This window comes from Zootoca vivipara, chromosome 2, assembly GCF_965207765.1.
Source record: "Zootoca vivipara chromosome 2, rZooViv2.hap1.1, whole genome shotgun sequence".
In the NCBI taxonomy this organism is placed as follows: domain Eukaryota; kingdom Metazoa; phylum Chordata; class Lepidosauria; order Squamata; family Lacertidae; genus Zootoca; species Zootoca vivipara.
In genome coordinates, this window is record NC_142584.1 from 48,493,528 (window position 1) to 48,515,362 (window position 21,835).

The 21,835-nt window shown below is 44.7% G+C and overlaps 2 protein-coding genes across 7 annotated transcripts in view; one reads left to right on the forward strand and one right to left on the reverse strand.

Annotated features, from left to right (window-relative positions):
- The window catches only part of SH3PXD2B (SH3 and PX domains 2B), a 128,486-nt gene extending 115,123 nt beyond the window's left edge, over positions 1 to 13,363 (forward strand). For all 5 annotated transcript variants that reach the window (XM_088661842.1, XM_088661843.1, XM_035105293.3 and 2 more), the window contains one exon: positions 1,990 to 13,363. In XM_088661842.1, the coding sequence (XP_088517968.1) occupies positions 1,990 to 3,513 (1,524 nt within the window). In that variant the 3' untranslated portion in view covers positions 3,514 to 13,363. The remainder of the gene's footprint in view (positions 1 to 1,989) is intronic.
- NEURL1B (neuralized E3 ubiquitin protein ligase 1B) overlaps positions 11,911 to 21,835 on the reverse strand; it is a 197,852-nt gene continuing 187,927 nt past the window's right edge. For both annotated transcript variants that reach the window (XM_035105296.3, XM_035105297.3), the window contains exons 3-5: positions 20,138 to 20,845; positions 18,491 to 18,616; positions 11,911 to 16,593 (exon numbers count right to left, since the gene is read on the reverse strand). In XM_035105296.3, the coding sequence (XP_034961187.1) occupies positions 16,349 to 16,593; positions 18,491 to 18,616; positions 20,138 to 20,845 (1,079 nt within the window). In that variant the 3' untranslated portion in view covers positions 11,911 to 16,348. The remainder of the gene's footprint in view (positions 16,594 to 18,490; positions 18,617 to 20,137; positions 20,846 to 21,835) is intronic.

The window sequence follows — 21,835 nt, forward strand, 5'->3', positions numbered from 1 at the left end:
TGTCTCTGCTTTTTAAGATGCTGTCTAGGTTTGTCATTGCTTTTCTCCCAAGAAGCAGGCGTCTTTTAATTTCATGACTGCTGTCACCATCTGCAGTGATCAAGGAGTCCAAGAAAGTAAAATCTCTCACTGCCTCCATTTCTTCCCATTCTATTTGCCAGGAGGTGATGGAACCAGTAGCCATGATCTTGGTTTTTTTGATGTTGAGCTTCAGACCATATTTTGCACTCTCCTCTTTCACCCTCATTAAAAGGTTCTTTAATTCCTCCTCACTTTCTGCCATCAAGGTTGTGTCATCTGCATATCTGAGGTTGTTGATATTTCTTCCGGCAATCTTAATTCCGATTTGGGATTCATCTAGTCCAGCCTTTCGCATGATGAATTCTGCATATAAGTTAAATAATCAGGGAGACAATATACAACCTTGTCGTACTCCTTTCCCAATTTTGAACCAGTCAGTTGTTCCATATCCAGTTCTAACTAATCAGCTGTATCAGCTTTTAAAAATTTGGAGTTTAGTTTTCTGCTGGTGGTACCTCATCTATGGCTCATTGCTGACACCTAGTGGCCAAGTAGTTTTCTTGGCCAATTGGATTATTGTGCTGTGTGCACGTTTGCTTGGAGAAGAGAGCTGACTCGGAAGATGGTCTTCTACTTTTGATTCTCTGTATACATATGCATGTGTGGATGTTCCAGTGCAAGAGAGTTATTCCTGTTTAATAGTACATGATTATATTTTGTATTGCACAAGGGCCTCAGCCATTTCATACATTATACTGAGACAAGCCCAGTTGTGTTACTGAGTGTTAACTCAACAAGGAGTTGCAGCCATTCTGTGGCTCCTGTTGCAACAGATAATAATGATGATAATAATAATAATAATAATAATAATAATAATAATAATAATAATAATAAATAACAACAACAACAACAATATTTTATTTATACCCCGCCCTCCCCAGCGAGAGCTGGGCTCAGGGCGGCTGACATCAAGATCACAACAAAACGTAAAAGAAAGAAAAACAATTGATTAAAATGCGGATTAAAATACAATCCAGATTTTTTTTTAAAAAAAATTAATGCAGCCCCAAATCAAAACCATAAGGGAGGAAAAACATAGTGGTCAGGCTGAGTCTAGCCCAAAGGCCAGGCGAAACAGCTCCGTCTTGCAGGCCCTGCGGAAAGATGTCAAATCCCGCAGGGCCCTGGTATCCTGTGAGAGAGCGTTCCACCAAGTTGGGGCCAATACTGAAAAGACCCTGAGCCTAGCTGAGGCCAATCTAGCCACCTTATGGCTCGGGATCCCCAAACTATTGTTATTATTTGTGGACCTTAAAAATGATTCTCGCCTTCAGACAGTTAGATAAATTCAATAGCAGAAGATTCTGTTAAGCAGAGTGAAGGGCCACGGTTAGGACAATATAAGAAGTTTAAAGAGCAATACAGTGGAACCTCGGGTTACAGACGCTTCAGGTTACAGATGCTTCAGGTTACAGACTCCGCTAACCCAGAAATAGTACCTCGGGTTAAGAACTTTGCTTCAGGATGAGAACAGAAATCACATGGCGGTGGCAGCAAGAGGCCCCATTAGCTAAAGTGGTACCTCACCTCAGGTTAAAAACAGTTTCAGGTTAAGAACGGACCTCCGGAATGAATTAAGTTCGTAACCTGAGGTACCACTGTATAAGGAAGCTACAGCTTTCTGCAGCTTCAAGAGGAAATGCCAAAAGATTCAAGGCTGAAAAAAGACTCCATGGCAATTTTAAAAAATGGTTTTGAAAGTGGAGGCTCTTCCTTAATCTCCACCACCACCTTTGCTCCTAGAATTGGGAGGGAGGCAGAAAAGAAATTGCTGGGGCATGGCTTCATCCTTGGGCTGGGGGTTAGCCACCTCTGTTCTTAAGTCACCCCCTCAGCTTTGATGTGAGCAGTTGAAGCAACTGGTGCGGTAAGAGATCTAAGGCATGGTGTTTCTCTTTCCTTCCGCAGGTCATTGAGAAGAACCTGAGTGGTTGGTGGTACATCCAGATAGAGGAGAAGGAAGGCTGGGCTCCAGCTACTTTCATTGACAAGTACAAGAAAACTAGCAACGCATCTAGACCTAACTTCTTGGCACCACTGCCGAATGAAATGGCGCAGCTCCGGCTTGGCGACCTTATGGCAGAGAGCAGCTCTAATGGAGAAGCCTTTGGGCCGTCCAGGCCTCTGCCTGAAGCACCACCCAATGACATAGACAGTGCAGGGAAATGGAAAGTGAAGGAGGTTTCCAAGGGCTCCCAGCCAGAGATCAGTGATGCATCTCTCTCTGTGGGGTACGAGGAGATTTGTGACCGGGATGCCGAAGAGAAGCCAAGCCTCCCTCCAAGGAAGGAATCCATAATTAAATCCGAAGAGGAGTTGATAGAGAGGCAGCGGTTGGAACAGAGGCCACCTCCAAAGCCTCCTGGCATGATTTTGCCTGCGATTCCCCCCAAGCAGGCTGTCCCCCCTCCAAGGGACAACAGGAAGCCGGAGCTCAAAACAGAGAAGGGGAAACTGTTCCAGCTGAAAAACGAAATGGGGCTAGAGTGTGGGCACAAGGTGTCTCCCAAAGAGGTGAAGAAGCTGAACCTTCGGCCCACTGTTAAGCCTGCCAAGCCAAAAGTTGAGCCCCCGGAGGACAAGCCTGACCTCGGGACCCCCAACCCTTTCCTGAAATCAAAGCCTCAGGTCAGACCCAAGCCAGCAGCAGCCCCTAGGACAGATCCCCCTCAGGGAGATGACAAACTAGACATTTGCAACCTGAGGAGCAAACTCAGACCTGCCAAAGCGCAAGAGAAGCCTTCTGATCAGGACCCCATGGCTAGCGAGAGTGCCTTCAGTAACAATGCACTTCCTGTGGAATCTTCCGTCCGGTCTCAGGAAAGGCCAACTGTGGAGATGAGGCCTCCATCCAGACCAGACAGCCAGGTCTTCAAGGAGGCTGCTTCATCCAAAGTACCTCTTGGCTCCGATTCCAAGGGTAGCTTTCCAGCTTCCAGGGAACCACCTCAGCGGCCCATAGTACCACCCAGGAGGCCGCCTCCTCCCAAGAAAGCCTCCGCACCATCGCCTGCATCTTCATTTGCCCCCTCTCCAGAAAATAAAGGTCCACAGAGGGAAGTGCCTGAACTGAGAGCTGCCTCTGTGCCTGGCAGGCCGATGATGGTTCCACCAAAAGCCAAAGGTTTCCTGCCAGCTCCGTGCCAAGATGATGCCAAAGTGAAAAGCGGCCTAGGCCCAAAGGGAATTCCCAAGCCTGCGGAGAGGGAGAGAGGATCCGTCCCCATCACCAGTTCAGACGTCTCCAGAGAAGCCCTCTATGTGGCTGTGGCAGATTTTGATGGCGATGAAGAAACCAGCAGCTTTAAAGAAGGGACCTTGTTTGAAGTCCGAGAGAAGAACAGCAGCGGCTGGTGGTTCTGCAAGGTCCTTGCTGGCGCACCATGTTGGGAAGGCTGGATTCCTTCCAATTATCTCAGAAAAAAGCCATAAACCCCTCCATTTGTCTTCAGATTAAGCAGCAGCTCAACATTCCCCATATTAGTATCAAAATATTTAATTAGTTTATTTATAGTTTTTCATAAGGCTGGCTCTATTATTATTATTTTTTTAAGTATCTGGGATACCATACATTCCAACTTGTGTCATTTCCAAGAAAGAATAGCAAGAGAAACAGGCCTTCATATTAGTGTAGTTTTGCTACTGTTGCTACTCTTGGCAGCTCATTCCCTAAATACTTTTTAATAGGTTAATTCACAGAGAGACACACACAATTGATCCCTTCCCCAGCCTCCATGTGGTTTAGGTCCACATGCCCCTCACAGGGCTGGCTGATAAAAAAAGTGTTCTTTAAAATTGTCTCTCAAGTTCTGGACCACACAGTAGCAAACCAAACGCCTGCGCACACACGCACACATGGTAGAATGTAAAAACCTGGGAGATTATTTTTTTTTCCAGCTTGGTAAGGAAATGGAAGTGAGTCCCACTAACCAATGAATGGAATTGAGAAATTGAAAAGCCGCTGTTTGTGCTGAGTTCCCTTGTTAAATTCCATGTGCCACATTTTGCTGTTATTCAGATGCTAATAGGCCTCTGAATAAGTAAATTGATGTTCCGGGATATGCCTAGGTGGAAAGGCCTGTCCAAGTAGCTGCTAAGAGATCCTTTCTAGCCTTGTATATCTTTTGCCCCATATTTGAGCAATCCTTCTGCCACTGTAGGTCCCACATTAATGCCTCTTTTGAAGTCTCTTGCGCTGACCTCTTTGTATAGGCTCCCCTCCCAGTATTATAGTCTCCTTTTAGTAAATAAAGCAGATATTATATTAGGTTATCCATACTGTTCCGCTGTAAGGTTTCAAATAACTCCTAAGACCTCCTGGCAGGAGGATTGCTAGCAGAACAAAGTGCTGCCTCTTCAGGGACAGATTGCATAGCTGCATTCACGCCTATACGCCAGTAGATCTCTAGTGCTGTCCTATCATGATTCCTCAGGTCTGGTAGATGACAGCTGCCAGGATGGTAGCCCTCCAGTGGGTGCTAATAATTTATACTGCAAGGCTTTCCAACCTGGAAGTAACATCTAGATTTCACGAGGGACGGAGGTTTTGCTGTACCCCTCCCCATTTTATCTATTCCTTACCCATTTGCCTGTGTGAGCCTTTTCAAAAAGCATGTTTCTCGCCCATGTGTTGATTTGTAGGGTGGAGAGCGGGGAATGTGGATGTTATGCAGAGAGGCTAAAACAATAGTTATTGGGGCAGTGTGAGCTGTTCTGACTTCTCTGAGAGGGAAGGCATGTGTCTGATCCTGGCCTCTTTAACTACGGACCATGGCAGTTTTCTGTGATGCCATGGAAATGGCTCTCATGAGAGGAGGGCTGGGTTCAGAGCACATTGTGCTTAATACGACACATGTATATTTTGAAGCAGTGGTCATGAGGCATCAGAGAAGGAAATACCAAATGTGCATTTGGAAATATATATGTCTTCAGGTACTTTGCCCCCCTTTCATTTAATACATGTGTATGTATATTCATCTCCAGGGTGTGAAAAAGCCTCCTGCTCTCAGTCTTAGATGTTTCAAACTTACCGTACCATCACTGCAATGGATCAGTGATTTTATTTTCAGAAATATAAACCTGGATAGATTCACTGCTGATCTAACAGTAAAAAAATAAATAATCATGTTTGCATTGGCAAAGAGAGGGTCAGTGACTTCCCATGTGTGTATTATTGGTGTAAGTCTCCCTAGTTTGACCTCCCATGGGCTGAACCCCACTTACCTGCTTTAATCAGGTAGTATGCAGATTTAACTTAAGCCAACCTTCCCCAATTGAGTGCCTTCCAGATGTTGAACCACAATTCCCGTCATATGAGCCCCAGCCAGTAGGGCTAATGGTTAGGGATGGTGAGAACATGCAGCTCGACACCTGGAGGGTACCAGTTCGGGGAAGGCTGGCTTGTTAAATCTGCATACTGCCATAAATCTTCCTATATAATGGTTATTTTTTAAAATGGAGGATTTAGGAGTCCATCTCCTAACTTTGCTTTCTGAAAATCAGCACTTGAAGTTCACATCATGTCATTTTCCCTAAAGGCATGTTGCTTTGGTCCCAGCTTAGATACAGGTACTGTCCTTTTAGTGCTGTAGTGTTTCTTCTGTCTATCCCTTAGATCAGCGGTAGCCAACATGGTACCCTAAATGTTGTTGGGCTACAACTCCCATCACCAGCTTCAAGCAACTTCAAGCATCTTTTGAGGATGCAAATTATCTAGATCCGTTCTAGTCTGGATTCTGGCTTGGTTTGGAGACAGATCAGCCTTGGTTGCCCTGATAAAATACCATTGTCTAGAGAAGGATGGGGGAGTGTGACCATGTTACTCCTTTCTTGATCTCTGTGATGTTTGATACCATCCGCTATGGTGTTCTTGGACTGGCTCTGACAGATGGAACTTGGGGGCATGTTCTTCAGTGGTCCGTTCCTACCTTGAGAGCCTGTTTCAGAGAGTAGCACTGGAAGATTGCCTGTTAGCTTCCTGGCAGTTATGTTAAGAGGTCCCAAAGGGTACCAGCTTGTCCCCAGTTCTGTTTAATGTCTATATGAAGCCTTTGGGTGAGGCCATTAGAATATTTGGAGCTAACTGCCATTGATAAACTGATGACACCCAACTCTTTCTCTTTGGCATTTGAGTCAGGTATGGTGTGCAAGCCCAGAGCCAGTGCCTGGACTCAGTGGTGGGTTGATAAACTGAAGCTGAATCCTTGTAAGACTCAGGGCCCTGTGCGTGTGTGCACCTACTGTCCAGGATAAAGGTCAGTTACCTGCTGTAGGTGAGGTTGCACTTCCTCTGAAGGGACAGGTATGTAGTCGGAGTGCTGCTTGATCCATTGTTGCCACTGGAGGCTCCAGTACCTTGGAATGCTTGGTAGTTTTGGCTGGTGTGCCAGCTATGGCTGTTTCCGGACAGGGATAGCTTAGCTTCAGTGGCCCATCCAGTGGTCCCCTTGCAATGGAATTGCTGCAATGTGCTCTGTGTAGAGCTTGTGTTTGGTTGGGAAGCTGCAACGGATGCAGAATGTGGAGTCACAGCTTATGGCCAGGGTTGCCTTCTGGAGGGAACTGCACTGGATGGCAAAATGCTTTACGGGACCAAATTTAAGATTTTACTGTTAAGCGTATAAAGCCCTAAACAACCTGGTTCCAGGGTATCTGAGACATCACCGTATCCTCTATGTACCTGTATGTTCACTGCAGTATTTTATTTTTTAAAAACTGTGTTTTTACTTTTATTTTATTTTTTGTTTTGTTGTTGTATACTGTTATAGTATTTTGTAACATTCAGCAGTTATCAGTATTCCAGAATTAATTAATAAATCGGTTAAACCAATGATCAGGGTTGATGGGAGTTGTAGTCTGGCAACGTCTTTAAGATACCATGTTTGTTATCTCTATGTTAGATAGGTCTCACTCATCTTTGCATGGCCAGTAAGCAAGGTATCCTTTGTGCTATATGGGAGATGAAATTTGATTATTCACTTTTTGTGCTTGCATCTCCCAGCTCTGAACCTATGATAACTGCTCTAGTGATGTCATCAGATAGGTAAAGAATTTGCAATCCTGTAATATCAGCTCAACTTGTACTGCCCAGGTGCTTTTTCCCTCTTCTCTGTTCGGTTATATGTGTGTGTGGCAGTAAACACTGCAACATGATGCCAAAATAGATCGCTTTATATTTTTTAAAAAATTACTATGAAGAGAAGCAACTTTACTTATTCCCCCACCCACCCCGGTCTCAGTTCCAAGGGCCCTTCTTGTTTCCATTTTGCTAGATCTTGAGGTGCTTCCTCACAAGTCCCAGTGCTCTCCTTCCACACACCTTTCTATCCTTGGCAAAACCTTCACAGAAGGGGCCCTGGACTGATAGTGCTGTGTCTGAAAGCAGCCCATGACACACACACCTCTGTGCCTCATTTTTTAGTATTGCACGGGATGCAGACAATAATACTGACCTAACTTGCTGGGCATGAGAAGCGCTGGTGAGCTTAACCCTTCCCTCAGTACTTTGTCCTAGGCCAGCCTCCCACAACCAGTGCTCTCCCGAACTGGTTGGACTCCAATTCCCAAACAAGGTCAGTGGTCAGGGATGTTTAGAGTTGTAACCCAACAACATCTTGAATGGCACAGGCTGTGGAAAGCTGTCCCTTGCTGAATTGGGGGGGGGTCATTCTAATTATTACCTGTGACACATAGGTGAAACTTGCCCACAGTCTCATACTGTGTTTTCCTTCCACCAAGCTCACTAAATCACATCCCAGGGTAACTAACTTTTCTAAGGGGATAAAGGATATTCAGCCTTTTGCTTACCAAAGCCAGCTTTGCAGCCCTGCAACTGGGATGTTGGAGGCAGAGGGAGGCTGCCTAAATGGCCTTGCCTTCCTGTGCAAACATTAGAAGCCTGTTTTAATGTCTCATATTATGTAAACTTGTATCAATCTGTACTTTACCGTGGGTGGGATTGGGGGGGGGGGGTTCTGAGGATGATAGATGTAGCCTGTGTAAAAAATCATGTATACTTCCAACATTAAAGGGCGGTGGCTGTTGGGTTTTTTTTTAGGAAAATAAATAAAAAATGAGCTTGACTGGTTTCAAGCAGAATTGTTACAACACTTTTGCTTTTTTCATTCTGTCTATCTGACGTGTCAAATGATGTTTTAACAGATAAAATGCCTCACAGTCCTAGAAAATGGCCTCTATCTGTCTCTCAAAAGAAGCAAGGGTATTGCTTGCCCTTGGTATAATCTTGCCAGAGCTACGTTTTTACCAAGGTTGTACTGTTTCCTTCTCTGCCATACCTGCTAGAGAAATGGGAATAATGCAATATTTGAAGCTTGAATTTATTACACACACACACACTGCTTGCTTCTGCCAAGGCTAGACCTGTTGCAGTAATCTTTTGGAGTACTTTGAATGCTCAAGCAGCAATGAGGATACAAGTGGTTTGTTAAATGTTCTATAAAGCTTGTTCGAAAATAAAAAGTCCCTCACCAAAGGTTTTCACAATGAAGGGTAGTAAGCAGTGGTGTCCCATAAGGTCCTCTTTGTCCATAAATTGCCTGCAGTGAGGAATTATCAGTGAAACAGTCAATGCGTGGATGGTGTCAAAGGATCTCAACTGGACTGCAAAGAGCTCCAACAGTGTCTGTCCAAACTGGGTGAGTATGCAACAACATTCCTAACTTTGTAGTACACATGGATAGAATATCCAAAGGTGGTGAGACACTGCTGGGAAGTTCAGTGAGAATGTGGGGTCAATGTACAGCATCAGACGTACCACCTCTGCCTTGCCATGGGTATAGTGGCTGGGCAGCTGGTTGCCTGCCTGCAGCTGCTGCTCAGCTGCAATGGTCCCCTGCTCCTGCTGCTGTCCCCAGCTTATCCTGGGCTGCTCCCCCCCACCCCCATGGAGTGCAGCTGCTGCAGAGAAGCAGCAGGTGGCGCTCCAGCAGTTGATTGGAGCATCAGTGGCCAAAGCTGTGTTGGCAGAGGCCATTTCTGTGGCTATCTCAGCTACAAGGTCTCACTCCTGAGGGAGGGCCCCTTCCTCAGAGCACAGCAGTGAGGGGCAAGGATGGTTCTACAGCTAGGTGGGGATTCGGGGTGGCAAGTCAATCTGTTATGCCAGTGCTGTGATTGTATGGTTTGCCAAAATACCCTACCCCTTTCGGGGGTGGTGGTATTGCTATAGGGTGGAATTCAATGCTGTGCTATGGCAAACGTCCCTTCTGAGCCAGTGTGTGCAAGTTGAAGCCCTCATGCAAGACTTGTGCTGACAGTACTTATTAGGTAAATCCCATCCATTGTGTATGGGGGAGGAGAATTCATAATCGCCCAATGAAGATGGGGCATCTAACTGGGCATGGAGTGTTGATGGACTGCTATGGGGGAGGGGCAGGGAGAAAAAAAGAATGGAGCATCTTAACTCTACACTGCAACATTTTGCTGCATTTCTCACTTGCACCTGTGTATGTATGTAGATAGATTTTCCAGTTTTATTTGCCCAGTAAATTATGCCCTATAGAACAGAAAAAGAGTGTTGTGCCACTTAATATCATTTTGCAGGAAGGCAAGCAGTAGGGAGGGTTGTCATAAGGCCTATAGCTGGAGTCTAGATGTTCCTGCAACAGTGGCATCCAGTATCTTTGCTCCAGGCCAACCTCAAGAACAGGGAGCTGAATTCAGGGGTAAGTACTAAGCCTATTCACCCAGCTCCTCAGAGTCATCCTCCCAGGCTATATTGCTTGTTAAATGTGTGCCATCCTATGGAGTAGCCCACCTGTTGTTGCGGAGCTATTAAATTACATGCTTGTTTGAAGGGGGGAAATAAGTCTCTCATATACTACTTTAGAAATTTGTGCACAAATCAAAAGCTTGTGCGGCTGCCAAGAGAAGTTAAGTCATTCAGTGGGGATCACTTTGTTTTGCCCCTCACCCCAGGACCTAACATTCTGGACTTACCAACAGTAAGAAAGGAGCAACTGTTTTGAGTTCCAGAAGGAAAAGATAAGGAGCCCCTTTTGTGCTTAGGATATGACCTGCTTCTAGCCTTCTTTAGTGCAATTCTGAGCTTGAAATGACCACTATGTGGTGCTATTAATGCAATTACCCAAATCTTGTTTTCCCCGTTGCATTAAGCCTTGTAACTGTAGAGTAGCACCTGTTAGCTAGAGGCAGTGGTGGAAGTGAATTTCTGGTCTTCAGCTGCTGCCTTTGATCTCTTCAGTTAGTCCCTGATGAATTACACAAAAGCAACGTAGCAGAAATGGAAATGCAGAAAGCTGAGTAGTTTTGCATGTGCCTTAAGGCTTGGTTATAATTACATATGGGGTGCCTGACTCTCAACAATCCTGCCCTTGTGCTGTTAGGAGCCAAAGGAATGGCAGTGCCACTTGGCATTTGGTAGCCCAGACCCATTGTTATATTGTAGGAGATAAAGGCTTCTTATTGTCGTATATGAGGTGAAAGTCATGGTGAGGACCACAGGGCTAGTATTGTCAACTGACTGCAGTATGGCTTCCCACACCAACCCCCACCTTCAGTTGTCCTAGCACTTCAGTTGCAAATTTTACCTGGTTGAAAGTCTCCCACTTTTGCCTTGTTCCTAAATTGGGCTTGGGCTTGACACACAGCAAAGCACAGGGCATGGAAGTATCTTGGACTTGAACTGGCTAATGGGGAGCCATTGTGTTCTGTTCACTGTAGTCCAAGCTGCACTGTGGGTGGCAGCCAACCTTACGGTTTTAATAACCCAAAAACCCATCAAGTCTCAACACTGGCTTCCTTCCCAATGGAGAGGCACATGGAGCAGATTGCACCACACCCAGAATTCCCTGGAGCCCTGATAAAGAGAAGGTTCTTGGCAGCAACTTGGGACTTTGACCTGTTAAAATGATTAAACTGAAATTCAAATGCATCCACCATTTTCAGACAGCATTAACTGCAATGCTTGTGTCCAAATAACCAAGCAAGTTGCATTAGAAGTGGTTTTAGATTATTTACTTCCATTTTTGTTTGTTTCTCTCTGAGAAAATAAGAGCTGTAAGGGCCACCTGAATGAGCAACAGCACAGTGGGATGGAAATGATGGAAGTATTGTGCTTTTCAAGCCGTGTTCTCAATTACATTAGTTGTGGCAGAGAGGCACACTTTTTCTGGTTGCTTGCCCATCATTGATCTTTTATTTGCTCCCAAGAGTTGTTGAAATGTGTACACTGGTTTTGTTAGCTAGGGATCATGGGAGTTGTAGGTCAAAACACCTGGAGGGCCGCAGTTTCGGGGTGCTTGATTTACACAGTGATCTGATATGAATGAGCCCATTGAATCTGTATGGAGTCCCTTTGTGCAAGCTGTGCTTAAACTAGGAAGTCTCCTAAGCATCAAGGATCTCAAATCAACTTCAACCCAGATGCTGGGTTGGTCGCTAAAGCAGGTAACCATATTGTTCCAGTTTGGACAAAAATGGTAAACTGTTTCATTTGTGGCTTCCTGGTTTAACCACAGCTCACATGACTAGGCAAAAGTCATGAGGCATGGTCACCTGAATGCTGGCCTGGATCCATTGATCTTTTGATTTGTTCTCATTTTCACCCCAACGTTTAACAAGTCACCTTAACAGGACCAGTAGTAGTCCTGCATATAGATTGGATTTTTACCACAGGCAACAAAGGTACTACAGGTGCAGGCAAACTTAAGCAGCAAATCCCTGTTTATTGAAGGTGAAAGGTCTGGGCAAGAGCCATCAAAGAAGTTTCAGGTTGCAAGGAGCTGCTTCTAAAGCCTATAACAGACATGCTCTCTGCTTTTATCATTTTTTCTACTTCAGGCCGGTAGGAATATTTACAAGCCAACATTTTATTTGTTTCATAAAACAGGTAAAATTTTATATTAATGTAAAACAGAACAAAATAAAAAACGTACACACACACACTACAGATCACAATGCTAGGGAGTATTAACATGTAGAGAAGTGCAAACTTCCCTCCCCAAAGAATCTGCATTGAAAGTTCTATTACAGAGAGATTAAAATCTGGCTTATTTGAGAATGTGATATACAGATCACTGTCATGAACCAGAAAAATATCAAGAAGTTTCAGAAATCTCAAAACTTTTTAAAAAGCTTTATACAAAGAGGAGATGGGGGGGAGGACGGCAGCAAAGTTTCGATTAAAACATAAAATTTTCACTCCAATATAAAAAAAGAGCAAAGTTCTTGGTGAACACATAAAATTCTATAAAAACTACCAGCCATCTATTAGGGTCTTTTTCTCTCTCCATTTTTGAAAGTAGCATTAAAAAGGATAAAAAGTGCACAGACACCTTATAAGGCACAAACAGATCTTCTGAACAGATACTTTTCTCAAAACAAAACAAAAAAGCAATAGCCAGAACAAGTTGCTAAATAGCCTCTACTTCCTAAAAGTTGTCTGTCAGAGTTTGAGAATTCCTTGTGAGACTGGACTAAGAAAAGCTGCATGTCCATTAACGCTGCTTCACAGCAACACTTAGGCTGTGGACTTAACTCTGGCTAACAAAGCCCATGTCAGATGCTGCTCCTTTGGGGCAGTCTGTTCCCAACAGAAAGAATTAAACACCATATGTCCTTTCCTCCACTTATTTTGAACTATCATAGGTCTACAAATTTCTTTTCAAAATATCATTGCAGTTGGAAGCTAGCGAAGTAAAAAGGCACACCTTTCCAAGATTGCTTGTAGCACAACTTGTCAATGCAGAAGTAAGCTCCATTGAAACTAATGGGACTCACTGCCAGGTGTATGTGGTGTATAGGCTTGCTGTTTGGAAACTAGTTCTAGCCCAAAGGTATCCAAGGGCAATGCTCAGGGGTGCTTTGCTATGACACAGCAGCTGACAGTTTTACCAGAATTACAGCACTTTAAAAGGGGATGGGAACAATCCAACCCCAAGTTACACAGGGAGTTAGAGTAGAATGGAAGGTAGTGATCAGTACTGATCAGCACCCCGAAAGCAAACCCACTGACTACTAAAATTGTCACCCTTCCTTAGAATTACGTCTCTGCAAAAATGTAAATTTGTTGACTTCTTTCTGGTAAGCTTCTCCAGAGCTTAGCTCTACCTGCAGTGATGGCAGCTACGACAAATAAATCTCATTCAAATTAACTCTGATTTATAGTTGTGTTGCTCAGTGGCATCTTAGGTAAGCAGGATGGAATTGAGATGCTAGGAAGATATTCATGCCTTGTCCCTGGCAAACATCTGGCACTGTGGTCATGCGCAACTAGCAGCACCTGAAATAGAGTGAGCGGAAAGACCCCCTTGGAACACATGTCAGTAAGTGGGCAGCCCCTTCCATGTTGCTGGCTTGACTCTGCTTCATAATAAGAAGGTAGGAAGTTTTGCTTTACACAAGTATCTCTATGAAATATTAACAGCAAATAGCAAGACAGCTGGATGGTGAAAAGTAACTTTTGGAGGATCTGCCTTTTGTGCACAGAGCTTGACAGCAGTGCCAACAATGGCAATTAATTAAGCAGGTGATTAAATAATGGAAATCAGTTGAGTGGCTTTGCCCTTTCTCTCGGCTTTTTAACATATTGTGCAACTAGAGTAGCCCAAGTTAAATCTGCTTCCTTTCTCAATTCAAGCATCACATCTCCTCTGCCCCCTAAACTTTTCAGCTGCCCATCATTAACATGCACAACAGGGTCAGAAGCTGACACCAGCAAAAGCTGATTGTGGAGGTCAAGAAATGCAAAGATCATCATCTTGTGATGGGCTGTGTTACTTGCTTTAACAATGCTGCTTGCATAATGCCTCCCATGTTGTGCAGTTATAGCATGATCTGCATTATTAATTGTCTCCTCCATGGTTACAGACTACAGCTGACAGTGCATAAATTAAATGTAAATGCTCATGGAGATTCTTAATCACTGACTAGGACTCCTGTTTGGTTTTAGGAGGCCTCAGTTATTTATCTCATCACAAAGCAGTTGCATTCCATGTAGGCAAAAGTTGTTTATAGAGTACTGATGGCATTTTTAAACTAACCTCACTGCCCTTCACATTTCCGTATGGTAATTAGGATACTCAAAACTATTGTAAAGTTACTGGAAGTCATCATGCAACACAGTGTTGTCCCAAACCACTCTAAAATGGAAAAGAAACAAGGCTTTCCTGTTGACAAAGATATTATCTGCACCTTAAAGTACAGGGAAACTCATTTGTCTCGTTTGATGCCTTTCCTTACGCAATATGTAACTGTAGCCAGTGGCAATTTAAGACTGCTAGGATTGTGCCATTAGCATTCATTGGCTTCCAGTGCAGCCTGCAAACGATGCTAGTACAGCAACTTTGCCAGGAGCAAAAGGTTAGAAAAGCATTTAAACTAAAGACAGAGGAGAAGAGTGGTTCAGCTACCCAATGAGGTACAACTACCATGTTGCTCAAAGGACTATGAAAAGCTTAGTGCACACTTTTTTGTCTACAAAACACTCCGTATTCCTTAAACAGAATTCGTCCCTCTAAAGCCATTGCTGTCTTCCACCTTAAACTATGTATTATTTTGCCTCCTAAGGGATCCACATGCCTTATCATTTATGTCTAAAATTTGCACTGGCTTACATTTCCCTTATTGACAGCATAGCATATCAAAGTATGCTGCCCAAAAGGAAAACTGCCTTCTTCCTGCTAGAAGGGGCCCATAGGCTCAGAATAGCTGTTTTATGGAAAAGGATGCAGCCATATGTTGGGGCTGAGAATGGCTCCTAGCAGGCTCCCAAGGGTCACAAGTAAGCATTTCTGCCCTGGGAAGTCCTACAAGCTGCTCCACTAGGATCTCTTCATAAATCAGATAAAACACCAGGATTACAGCTTTAGAGTATCTGTTGCACAATGGAATGGAATGCCTCTATTGAGGTGGAAGCAGCAAAAAGCCTGCTCTGAATAAATTCTACTGTTTTAGATGGCAATGGGACAGGTTGCCTATGGGCAACTACAGTTGTGTGCACTGTAGCAGGATGCTGCCACACAAAGACTAAGCAAGGAAAGAGAATCGGCTTTATTGCTTGAATGGCACCTCTCCCCTAAAGCCCCAAGACATTTCACATCCCATTCAGGCTAGTGTAGAGTTCAGAGGTTCCTATAACCACAATCAAAATGCATTTAGCTTAAAAGCCCAAGCATCTAATAATAGCTTGCAAATTCTTTTTCCAACAAACAATGCCAATGAAAGGGCTTTTAAATTTCAGTAAGATGCTTCTATTGTGGAGCAGATGACAAGTTCCTGGAGAGGAAGAAATGAGAGATTCCACATGGCTGCATACTTTACTGACAAAATCTCTGGGGAGTAATAGAGGAAAACATCCATCAGCTGTTTGCACAAATTTCAAGAGTGGGAACTCTGGACATTTGAAACCTACCATTCCCCATCAGCTTCCTTTCTTTGCAGCTTGGTTCTAAGCGTGGTTACTTGATGTGACGATTCATAACCGCCATGCAAGAAGCTGCTTCTCTTGTGCATGCAGAGGGTTACTCCTACCAACACTCTCCAGCTACAGAAGTGCTTTGCAGTTGCTCAGTGCAACAGGAAGCTTCAATCTGTGACTTACAAAGAAGGAAAGTGGGATTGTTTACTTGCTGTGTTCCAAGGACATCGATAGCTTTTTCTTCACTATTCCTCATACCTGCTTCCCCTGTTGAACCATAAATGAGAAAAAGTGCCTTGAAGGGAGAAAATGTCATCCATTGCCTATTCCCCACTCTTTTTACAAGATGACAGGAGCCATTTCACTCCACAGTGCCTCTGTTAAATCTTCCCCTCTCATTCCTCCCTGTTTGAAATTGCCTGAGTGCTGTTTCAGTAATTAAACTGCGCAATTCAGTAAATATCCCATGATTATGGTGGGGAGAAGTGCCCAGACTTATTATTCATTCAAACAATTGTTTTCTCCAGTACTTTCCCCCAAGTGGGGTTCACTGTCTATTTTCTTTTGCTGAGTGGGGAGCTCAGCCCCCACCCCCGCCCTACCTTAAACCCAGCAGAGCAGCATCTTGATGAAGCTCTTCCCACTCAGCAGCTGTACCTTCAGCATCTGCAAGGACCAGAGTGTTTCCCAGATCACTTAATTATCCCTGATTGGTTCCTACTGGTCAAAACACAGAAATATAAACAAAAGAGCCACTCTGTAACCAGCACAATAACCCATAAGCGGTGACGGTAAGTTGTGGCAATGAGTAACAACATTCTGCCCCCTCGCCCCCTCCACACACACCCTCAGGGCGGCTGGAAATGGGGTTCAAGGGCGGTAGATTTTAATAATGTCTTTGATGACCCGTCGGCAGATTGGGCAGCAGGCATTGAGTTGTTTCTTCAGCTTAAGACCACAGGTGTTGCAGAGGCACATGTGTCCACAGGTGTAGATCACCACGTCCACCTCGTTGTCAAAGCAAACGGTACACTCGCCATTCTTGCTGCTTGAGGGCTCCGGAGGTGGGAACACGGGAGACACTGGAGGGCTCAGAGGTGAACTTGGAGCAGTCACTGCAAGGAATGGGGAACACAGAAACCTCGAGTCAGAAAAAGGCTGCAAAGAAAAACGGGGAACGCAAAGGATTGCTTGCTTTAGACAAAAGTGCTATGAACAAACAGGTTTGGGGGATGTTTTAAAACCAGCAACATTTTGACACAGAGAGGTAACAGCAGAAGTAGAGAACTGTGTGCATATATACCCTTTGTGGGAAGCAAAACCTTTATCAATCCTGTTTCCACATTCATAAAAACTACAGTATCAAGCAGTTGTCATTCAGGAGGTTTTTTAAAGACCAAGGGCATGCAGTATGACTTGGATGGGGTGCTGCTAGGTAGACTTTGTCTATCATGATTTGTCCCTGCTGTGGCAGTTGCAGTCACCACTCATCCATTCCATTTCGCTGCCTAGCAGTCACACGGGCTGCGGCAACTTTCCGAATGTGGTATTGCTGGGGTAGGGTACTTTCTTTAAAAGTCCATTTCTAAAGTGCATATCAGAATATTCAGGTGAATTTTATATAGCAGCACGTCCATCTTTTCACAGAAACAAGTTGGTTTCTTTAAAAATTATTTACAGTAACTGGCATAGCAGCTCTGCATTTAATGAATGGGATTTGGGGCTGTTCGTAGCTACCTGGTGTTAATATTTGTATGTTCAGAGACTCAGTACTGTACTTTTATTTATTGAATTCATTATTAAGAAAATGTTTTCAATCATATACTTTGTGTTGTAAAGTTCCATTAATAGAATACTGTAGCATGAGTTTTGAACCAGTGAAGGATTTTTACCAGCTCTTAATATTTCTGGAGCAGAGTAGCTCATGATGATCAATTAAGCAGTATTGGCTTTCATCCAGCTGTGGTTCAGTGGTTGTGAAGTCCATATTTCACTCATCTAAGGAACTTTAATCCTTGCCATTTGGAGTGACATTTGTGTGAATTTTGGGTTGTTGTTGTTTAATAGGAATGATTTTGTATTGCATTTCACGTTTATCTACCCTGGGTCTGCAAAAACCACACATTACAGCCATAGCATAAGACAGCTCTTCATACACAAAGTCATTTCCTGTTACGAATATCACATGGGGATCATATGACCCCAACCAAGGGAGCCCCTTCTGGAGCAGTTTATGAAACCACTGAAGGAATAGACCAGGGCTGAGGAAACTGCGGCCCTCCTGATGTTTGACTCATGACCATTTCCATCATTCCTGCCCATTGGCCATGCCTGCTGGGGCTGCTGAGAGTTGGCATCCACCAAAGATTCCCCACCCTTGAGGCAGACAGACAATGGCTCTTCGGGAGCATCAGGGCAGCACCTTGCTCCCCTTCCCCCCAAACAGGCTGCCATGCAATGGTTTTCCTGTTCAGGTAAATTGGGGCATCTACTCTTACTTACCATGCCATGAAGTTCTGGGTGTTACAGGTTTGTCAAGTAGCTTTAGTTTCTCTAGGCTTCACAGAATTGTATAGTTCGAAGGGACCGTGAGCATCATCTAGTCCAACCCCCTGCAGTGCTGGAATATTTTGCCCAATGTGGGGCTCGAACCCACAACCCTGAGTTTAATAGTCTCATGTTCTACCGACTGAGCCATCCTTCAGGGAGGAAGATGTAACAGATATTTCCTACAGACGGCAGCAGGTGTCACCTCATTCGTTACTCTCGGGGTTTCCATCTGCTTGCATTAAAATCTAACACAACCCCAATAGCAGCTTTAGGAAATCTGGACACTCCTCTCTCACAGGAAAATAGAGGAAGTTCAGCACACGCTGTGCAAATTGCGACATGCCTCGTCCAGGCAAAGCAAGACTCAACTTGTAAGGTCTGGCTTGTATCTTTTGGGCAGGGTGAAATGTGTGTGTTCAAACAACAAGAGTGCAGGAGGCACAAAGCAAAAGGGTCCCTTACCTAGGGATGACTCAGAAGCAGAAGAGGATCTGTTCACGCTGAAAGCCATATCTGAGTCACTGTCATATTGGGAGCCTCCAGGGGATCCTGAGGGGGAGACTGTCACAGGGCTGGACTGCACAGTGCCTGAAAATACAAAAAACAAACAGGTTCCGTCAGCTTCAGGGGTGGGGCAGGAATCTCTCAGGCAAATGCAGTGCTGAACTGGGTCTACCCTGGGACAGCGCCGTCCATTTCATCTCCACAACAGTCTTACTGTGTAATTGGGAACTTGGTATTTTGTAATACTTTTTTTTTTAAAGAAAATGAGCTTCCTCTGGTTCTAAGCTTGCCTTAACTGCCTCGTTAAAGCTCACTCTATTCCCACGCAATTCAGATAGGGGCAAAAATCTGACTGGCGAGATCCAACCAGGAGGTTGAAGACCAGTGGTGGAGAATGTCTAGAACATGGGCCCATGAGGCTGTTTTGACCAAGCCACACCCACCTGCCCCTACACCTGACATCATACATGTGGGGTATGTGGTTTGGCCCAAAGCAAGATTTGCAGGCATCACCAATCAGAAGAAAAGGAAAAGAGTCTCCTATGAATTCCACTTACAAATGACCTTGCAATCAGGAAATTAGAACCCCAAGAAAGATGATGTCAAGTTATTAAAATACAGCCTTATCCCCACCTAGCCAAAAGGGTGCAGCCAACTGAGAGTGATGCCTACCTACCAAGTCAGGATAGCTAAATAGTACTTCCCTGCTCAGAAGTGGTACATGTATCCAGACCAGAAGCTGGGAACAAAGTGAGAGTGGAACGTAGCCATAATCCTCATGCCCTGCTTGAGCAGCTGGTTGGCTGCTTTTTGGCAAGAGAATGCTGGAGCAGAGGAATCTTGGGCTGATTGTGCAAGGCAGTTCTGATGTTCTGAATTAGGGGGCTACAATCAGCCCTATTCCAAAGCAATGCTCGTTTTCAGCCAGGAATATAAAACTCAAGTAGTGATCAGCAGGCCCGGCTCTAGGTGCAGTCCCGGCAGGGTGGGGCGCTGCACGGCAAAGCCGCGCGGAAGCCGCGCTGCGAGGGCGCCGCAGCGATCTCTGCGCCTCAGCGCCCGACCTGCTCGAGACGGCCCTGGTGATCAGACCTCTATATTGGCAAAACGGCTCATAAACTGGTATGTGACCGAAAAGGGGCCTGGTGGTGGTACAAGAGGGCAGTCTGCATCTTTGCAACTGTGCTGGGGTCACTGAAGCTGCTTACAGCACTGGCGTAACATTAATCCATACACCAGGGCCTACCTGAGTGTTCTAGTCAGATGTGATCGAGATCCCTCTCTGCTCCGTTGCATGGATCTCATAGGCTTGTAGAAACAGTATAGAGCAGTATGCACATTCACCAGCTTCACTTTATGAAAAAGTACATGCAAGTTGCCAAACAAGTGGCAGTAATTTGGTTTTGCCCATCTCCCCAAATAGAAGATCATGCTTCAGCAATGCCAATGCACGGCACAGCTGGTGGCAACAAGGGTTTAGTTGGCCTATAAAATGCCACAGAGAGAGGCAACAGCCCACTGAAGCCAGGGAGAATGCAATGCCTCTCCAAAGCTGTAAAGAAATCTCAGCATTACACTACACCCGTATTTTTGAGCTGCACTTACCTAATATTTTGAGTTGATTGATTACACCATGGATCGTGAAAAATACCCAGAGTGACTGCGAGGTATCAACGCACATCAGCATCCCACGGTTGATCCCGTTTATGCCATGGTGCACTTCTCCATTTGGCAAGACCACAAAGCTGAGGGTGTCCCCATTGTTGAGGACTGGGAAACCTCGGCAAACCACCCAGTATTCCTTGCGATCCAGAAGGAAGTCTGGATCAGCTGGGAGCTCATTTGTTCGTAAAGTACCCGGATCACAAGAAGTGATGCCAAATGTGAGGGCTCCATAGTACGGCAGCCCCAGATGTCCAACTTCCACAAAGAGGCTTTCGCCAATGTGCAAAGGCCGGTCGGAAAACACCAAAGTCCTATTGCTCTCTTGCCAGTTGGTGCAGGCAGACATCCGGTCCTGAGAAAAGTTAATGTCGGGCCCACGAGTAGGGTGGAAATGCAGATCTGTATCGAGAAAGGCAGGCACCACTTGGGCAAGCTGCCGCCTGCTTGGACAGCAAGGGATGGTGTGATTATCTGTCGGCAGCGCAGGCATACGACTCAAGTTCAGATTAGCAATTTTGGCCACCACCTGGTTGTTCTCCAGTTCGTTGTTGTTGAAGTTGGCTGAGTCGTGGCTGCTCTGTGGAAGGCAAGTGCTGAGTCGTGCGTTGCTGAGACGGGTGGAGGTCATCGTCTCGGCAAACATGCTGTCTGTGAGGCAATGACAAGGAAAAGCTGTATTAGAGGCAAGCTGAAAATGGCAGCCTACCCTAGCTTGATCGTTGCTTTTTGGCCACTCCATCATACTTAAAACATCAAATATGATACTTTCCTAGTCCAACTGTGTTTCCAATTAAAGTGGGCAGAAGGAACATAAAGAAAGAAAAATCTATCTGGAAACACAGAATTTTCAAGGCAGTTAGGAATTCTTACACCAAACAAAGCTCCACCAATATTTGCTATTCTACGGGAGCGCTGTCCAAAGGAACACCATACTGCAAGCTGGTTGCCCAATGCAGGGGCCTCTACTCCTTGCAGACTTGTATTTGGTGCTCACAAAAAGAGACCTGTTTCTGTTCACTGACTCAATTGCAGAAAAGCAGATTCTACCTACTTGAGAGAATAAATATTCCTTCCTCGTCTCATCTCTCTCATACCTCCGCCCCACCCCCCTTGCCAATTTAATTCATGTAAGAGAGACTGGAAAGAGAATGCATTTAATCACTTTAGACCATTAATAATAAATTGTGCGTAATGTACTTGCATGCTAAAATAGCAGTACTGTAGTGACCTTTAAAAAAAATGTTTCAAAGCACACTAGATTATTTGTTACTGACAGGCTATGGGAACAAGCGACAAACTCTCCCCCAGCACAACATCCCGTCTCATAGCACCCAATGTAAACAAAAAACAAAAAACCCACAAACATTTCTAGCCCCAAAACATAAAAACTAGAAGCGCACCACTCCATATGAACCATTCCCCTGTATAGTTATTGAGAGCTGATAATGAGAAAAAGAATGGGTATGAGGAAAGCAAAGGGCAAGATACTTTGGCAAACCTTGATTTAGGACATTCAGATTTCTAAAAGGAAGAATCACCATAAGATTATTTCTCCAAAGTCTTAGATATATAATCTGGGGGGCACAACCTGGACAGCAATTCATGCTGAAATCATGGTACGACTTGTGGATGGCAGCT